This window comes from Scaptodrosophila lebanonensis, unplaced genomic scaffold (genome assembly GCF_003285725.1).
Source record: "Scaptodrosophila lebanonensis strain 11010-0011.00,11010-0021.00 unplaced genomic scaffold, SlebRS2 tig00000359-arrow-arrow-pilon, whole genome shotgun sequence".
NCBI classification, from domain to species: Eukaryota; Metazoa; Arthropoda; class Insecta; order Diptera; family Drosophilidae; genus Scaptodrosophila; species Scaptodrosophila lebanonensis.
Genome location: NW_022060660.1, coordinates 173,062 through 179,965, shown reverse-complemented (window position 1 = coordinate 179,965; position 6,904 = coordinate 173,062). Strand labels below are relative to the sequence as shown.

At 34.5% G+C, this 6,904-nt stretch overlaps 1 protein-coding gene across 1 annotated transcript; it reads left to right on the top strand.

The window, feature by feature from the left end:
* Positions 1–804: 804 nt before the first annotated feature.
* Positions 805–1,572, top strand: LOC115630200. The gene has a single exon (XM_030526768.1). It carries the CDS (start codon positions 810–812, stop codon positions 1,494–1,496), a length of 687 nt encoding a protein of 228 aa, XP_030382628.1. The 5' UTR covers positions 805–809; the 3' UTR covers positions 1,497–1,572.
* Positions 1,573–6,904: the final 5,332 nt, after the last annotated feature.

The window sequence follows — 6,904 nt, the reverse complement described above, 5'->3', positions numbered from 1 at the left end:
ATTGTATCGCTTAAGACTCTTTCTTACTTTAAATATAAAACAACTATTTTGTTGGCCTGATTTTTTACATTTTATTGGCTTCACTTCGCTGCTTTATATGAACAGCCATTAGGCACTGCCCTTTTCAAAATTACTGAACATTTTTGGGGGATGTATATTTTGTACCACTGTGCAGCGCCTACGCTGCGCCCTCGCTGGTTTTATGACCGCAACTCAAATATCGTGGAAGTGTTCTGTGCATTTTTAAGTTCAATGCGAACCACGAAAAAACCACAAAACTAAGCTTGGCCAAAAAGAGTGATACTAACGCGGCTAAGACATTCATAGTCCAATAATTATAAAATGTAACCCGACTGTAATTAAAAGTAAAGCGTTTCAAGGCTATCCGCCATTGGCGATAAAGCCACTTCAATTGGCTGCTTCTTGGTCAATTTAATGATGCCTAGTATTTTGCTAATTTGCCGTTCTCTAAATGCATAAATAAGTAAGCTCTCATAATATTAATAATTATTATGTTTATTGGCTTTGTTCATTGTGTAATGCACAGCTGCTCCAAATTGTTGTGATGTCTGTCGCCCCAAGAATGGCGATGGCGATGTCGGACCAAAAATAAAGACCAAAATAGCTGAGGCTCGTAAATCCGCTTTTGATTTACAAGCTTGGTACATTGGCAGAACAATTGCGCCCAACTTGGTTAGGCCAATTAAGATAGGAACGTATCGCTGCTTTTGATAAGAAAAGCGCATAGCGATTTACTTATAAATACCCAACATTTCTGCAAGCTAACCATAAAGAAAGGATCGCACAACATGAAGCTAATTATTGCCGCAATTGTTCTGGCCGTGAGCTGTTTGGCCGGCATTAATGCCGGACCGGCACCCGCCCACGGATTCGCCTCCCTGCCTGCCCCATTCCAGGCTCAGGTCTTCACCGTTGTCGAGGATATGATCCATCTGGGCGAGGAGACGGCCAAGGCTTTGGTGCACCAATATGAGGAGATCGTTGTGGAGCCTCATCAGCAACTCGAGGAGGCCATCGACAATATTGAGGCGCGTCGCGCCGAGAGCCCCCAATGTGTGGCCTCCCAAGATGATGAAATCAATGCTATTCTGGATACTGTCCACGAGGAGATGCACGACTGCACTGTGGTTGCCGCACACACCTCCGCTGAGATCGCCACCGATGTGAACCAAGCCACCCAGCAATTGGTGTTCGGCGGCCTGAGTCTGGGACGCACCTATAACAAGTGCCAGAACTACAAGAACTCCGTGCTAAAGCAGTCATGCATGGCCAAGTTCTACATACAGGCCACCGTTTATCTGGTCCAGGCTCGCTCCTCCATCAAGACCATCAAGCAGAGCACCAACGAACGCATTCCCGCCGTCTTCGTCGAAGGCAATGTCTGCACCCACAACGCCGCCGATGAGGCTGTCAACGGCCTCAATGAGGTGAACCGCTCCATCGATGTCTGTGTGGCCAAGAAGCTCCGCCATTAAATGGACGTCATTGTATATTAGTTTCTTTTTTTTTTATCCCCCATGATGTTTAATAAAAACGTGTTTTAAAATGCAAGTGAGTGTTTACTTTGAACCTCCGAATACCCAACTAACTAGCTACCGATAAACTCGTATACCTAGCTGGTAGACAAGTATATCGAATCTGCCAATATCTTCGACTCCTGATCTAGCTTCTGACATACTTCGATATAACTACAAAGGATGTTCTATCGAAATCCAATAGAAATCTAAAGAGAAAACGCGTTGCTTACCTATCTTCAGTTAGTGCGGTAAAGGCTGACAGTATTCTCTCCATATGATACTCTTATTAAGTAATAGGAGTGGAGACCAGCAAGCCCGCATTTCCACCTCCATCAAAAGTGGAAAAAGGGCTATCTTTATTTACCCAGTCTCCACCTCCACCTACCCTTTTAGTTGCATACACTACTATGGTGCCAGCGCCCTGCATGATCAGTACCAGTACCAGTTAATGCAAAACTTGTTATAACTTAAATGCCAATGAAGTGAATTCATTTTGAACCACCTCTTGAATACCGCAGAAGAAAAACAAACTAAACTCGCCCAACTATTTATTAATTTAATTGATAAATTACCATCAATTAAATGGTTTTTTTTATTTAAAATTTAAAGAAAACATAAAAAATTATATACCTTTTGACAATTTTAGATAGATTAGACAATAACAGTATGATCCCGAAATTTGTATAAAACACAGCAACACTTTGCATCGTCGTGCTTACTGAAGAACTGGCAGGATCAGTACCAGTCCGCATAACTACAGGGTACTTTCTTAAGCTCTATTGCTCCTTGGGCACCAAAATTACTTTTAAACCACCAAAATAAATTTCACAATCAAAAATTAAAATAGAATGCAGAAAGAACGAACAAAGTATTTTACGTTTGTCTTGTTTCAAACTTGTTTTTACTTTCAAATATTTTTATCTGTGCAATTAAATATGTTTACAGAGAAGCCAAATCTAAGGACCCAGATCTGTTTTTCATTGAAATTTTAAAAAATAGAAAGTTTAGCGAGAAATGTAGAATTCCCAGCCACCACCATGCCATTCTTTTTTCTTTTCTTTTTAGGCCAATATAATCGGTTGTCGGTTTTGGCCGCGGTAAGAAATCCTCGCCAACGTTGTCCCTGCTATCGCCGATTATTAATAGCAATATTATTCATGAATTGATCCATTAGCAAAAGTTATCCGCCGACAATTCTCAAATCTTCTCGATGTATTTGGGGAACGAGCTGTTTGGAGCAGGAATCTGTGAATTAAGTGAACTATGCCCAGAGAAACAACTATCACTACTCACATTTTATCTCTTTCAAGTAATTCTTAATATATTGCTCACAAATTAGGTTCTTCACAAAAGAAAAAGAGTTTCCAACACAACTAGTTTAGTTCTTTAAACCCTTTTCCAAGCACTCATCTGCTGAAGAACAGCTCTTCTGGTATCTTTACTCGTTTGCTACTATTTCCCTGGCAGTGCATCGTTGCCAGACCAAAAAAAAAGTTGCATCTTTAAGACAATCTTAAATAAATTGTGCACAAGACTCTTTCATTTTAATTAAAAAATCTGAGAAACAATTCGCAAATTATAAAATATAAAGCATTCGCCTAAGCTAAAATTTTTGCTTTGTTCTCTACATAATTGGAAACCGCCTTCTAATCAGCCTTCTTAGTACCTCAAACTTGATGAACTGACCAGAAATCTGACTGTGTTCCGCACGACAATACTAATAGATTGTATTAGTATGTTTTGATATTATGACTGGGGCACTTCCCGCATTATTTCTAATCTGCTCCAGTTTAGTGCACTCATAAATTATATTGCACTATCTACATAATTAGGGTACCATTAAGATTCGATTTGAATTACCAATTACATGATATAAACGCGCTACCTATGGTTCAACAATGACAATCTTTATTGCTTTTGGCAGCCACAATGGCTACCCATAAAGTTAGCTTAATATAGCTGAGGTTTATCGGTCGGCCGACAGTTCATGTTAAGACATTTCTAGGGCTGCCCAAAAAAGTTTGCCACTAGTAAGCATTAATTGCAGGTTCAAATCAATAAATGTCTGAATCAAAAAATGTAGCCCCCAATAATTTAGCCCATCTATGAAAAAAAAATAAATCCTTTTACTGTAGAATCTGTAGAACGCAATATCAAATATGATAACGATATACTATCGTGTGCTATCGACAGAGTAGAATGATTAACCCGTTGGAGCTTTAGAAACTTCTTTCCCCGCTTTAAAGTCAATTTTTTTGCAAATAGTAAGTTGCGAGACATTTTTAGCTATTAAGCTTTAATAGTACATATAGGTTGTGAGTTGATTATTAATGCAGTTATTCTTTTAGAAATAAGCCAGAGTTAGAATTGACTCCACTTGTCCCCACTTTAGAGTCGAATTTTATTACAAATGGTGACCAAATGGTGACAATTTCAGATCGTTCGCCTTAATACAAGTAATTAAGATTGTGAGCAGAAAACTTATGCTTTGACTCATCGCATTTCCAAAAAAAAAAAAAATAATAGATTTTTTAGACCAATAAGACCCAATGAAGATGAACGTCTGCTGAAAAATGTCCACTATATAGACAGCGGTCACACCTCGAACGCCTTGAGAGATCTGTGGCCAATGAGTGTGAGAGGCATTAACAATTTAGAGTGTTTTTTTCTACGATTACAATTATATTTTGCACCTCGATTTAGCTTTTTATGTCACCCAATTGACTTAAATTAAACAAATAATAAATATGCACATATACTTTTACCAACATAAGTACTTATATAGATTAAATGATGATAAGCTGCCCACTCTACAAAATATTGGTTTAAAATTAAAACGTCGCGTCATTTGGCCATCCATGGCAATATCAGAAGAATCAGCATGAAATTGCATTGCCTTTCATATTGTTTCGATCGAGTACTAGGGCTATAGCACATAAAAATCTGAAATCGCAAAGAAAAAAACAAAAAAAGAAAATAGAATCCACTTGCATTTCTTGTTATTATAATTTTTATTTAAATTTATCATCCATCTGGCTCAAATACAATAAATAAACATTTAAACTATGTAGTGGTATGTATATATATATATGTGTGTATATATATACGCATATATCATTATTTTTATATACATATGTGTATTTATATATGTATGTATATATATAAATCGTTTGTTTTCATTAAATATTTAAATAAGTGTATATTTATTGTGTGATTTGTTTTTGTTTTTTTTTTTTTTTTTTTGCTTCGGTTTTCCTTGTTTGCTTTTCATTTTTTTGTGTTTTTCATATGAATTATTTTTAAAGAAACTTGTTCATATAAGTAAATTGCTGTTTTGGTTTAGCATTCATCAAATGTCAGTGTATATATACTATCGATATATATAGATATACATACATGCTGTGTATATTTATATAATTTTTAGTAAAAGTAGCCTTTACATCGTTTCTAATTAGTGATGTGTAGACCTCTCGCTACGAATATGTACACATTTGGAATACATATGTATGCATTTATGTATTAATGTGTGTATGTGTGGGTGATGTAGTATATATGTATGTATATATGTAGCTGCATATGCTTAAGTATGTGTAAATAAATACTTATCGTAATATGTGTGTAACTAGCACGTCCTCGTTGGCGCGCCTGCGCGGCACATATGTAGAATGTATGTACCGTAGCCATGCCGTTGCATATATGTATGTATGTGTGCATGTGTATGTGTGTGTGTGTGTACATAGGTATATAGCATATACTATATACTATATAGTTTAGCTTAACTATGTGTCTGTATGTCTGTCTGTCTGTGTAGGTGTGTGTTTGTTTTCATTTAGCATTTCTTTAAATTCTTGCCCTAAGAATAACTTTTCAGTTAGTAACCTAGTTTTTAGTATTTTAGTTATTTTATTGGAGTTTTACTTTTGGTATTTTTTCATCCACTTCTTCAACATCTTCCCCTCCTTCTTTCAAGTGTTAGTCACAGTTTTTTTTAGGCGCATTGCAAAACATTCAAACAAAACATTCAGCGTGTTTTCTTTTTGCATGATTATTAAATTTAATTTTTTTTTTCTTTTTTCGTATTTTTTTGTTGTAGTAGTATAAAATAAAATACAAGTAAAAGGCAATTTTGTAGTTGAAAACATTTGTGCATTTTGTTTGTTTTACTTTTAGAAATTTTTCGCATGCGTTTTTTTTTATTTTGCTTTTGTTTTTCTTGTTAAAAACAAATCAAAAATCTAAGTTTTAAATTTCTTAAAATTTTTCATTCATTTTTTCTTTATTTGTATTTAATTCAATAAATTCGTTACGACACATGGACTAAGACACAGCAAAAAATATTCATGCTTAATTTATGTTTCAGTTGTAATTTTGTTGTTTTCTTTTCTTTTTTGTTCAACTTCCTTTGTTTTAGTAATTTTCTTTCACACTATGGCGCCTTTTTGGAACAGCTATATAACTTGATTTCTGGTATTATACGGCTCTACATTGACCTATAATTATAGATATTTATGTGTGTGTTTTTTGTGAGAGTATATGTTTTAGTTGTCGCTGTGTTCAGAGCTTATTATTCGAATACCCCTTTAACACACACGACTATTTAGGAGTCAACTTTCTGGTATTTTTGTTTTGTTTTGTTCTTCACTTTAATGCTAAATTTTGTTTTGATATGTTCGCTTCAAATGCGTATCATGAAAATAAGTACAATATCGCCTCTGTTGATGCATTTATTGCATTTGCTTGAAATACAACTCCATAAATATATATTGATGTATGTATGTGTGTGTATGTATGTAAGTTATAACGCATACATTAAGTTGGGCAAACGTACGATGTGTTATATAATTTTTATAATTTTTGTTTTGTATTTATTTTTTGTTTCACGAACGCAAAAAGCTTGCTTGTAAAACGTAATTTTTTTTTTTTTTTTTTTTTTTTTTTTTTTTGTTTAATATACTTTAGTGTGGCCAAAGCTTATTGTCGGAAGCGTTTTGCATTTCATTTTTAATAATTGTTTAGTGATTTTTTTGTTTTTGTTTTTCCTTAAATCTCTCATTTTTTGTATTTTTGTTTGCTGGTATTAAAAACTGCTCAAATCTGTGTACTGTAAAAATATTTCGTCTTTATAAATTTGGTTTTCCCCTTGTTGTTAAAAACATAAAAATATATGTACGATGGAATTATTGATTTTTTACGATTGATTTTAGAGATTCTTGTAAGGCTATTTTGTCTTTGTTGTTGTTGTCATTATTATTATTATAATTATATATTCATATACACATATATACATACATATGTATATGCATATATAACATTACACAATTGTTAGATCCCTTTAACTTGAACTCCTTCCTGGCGCGAGGAGGAAT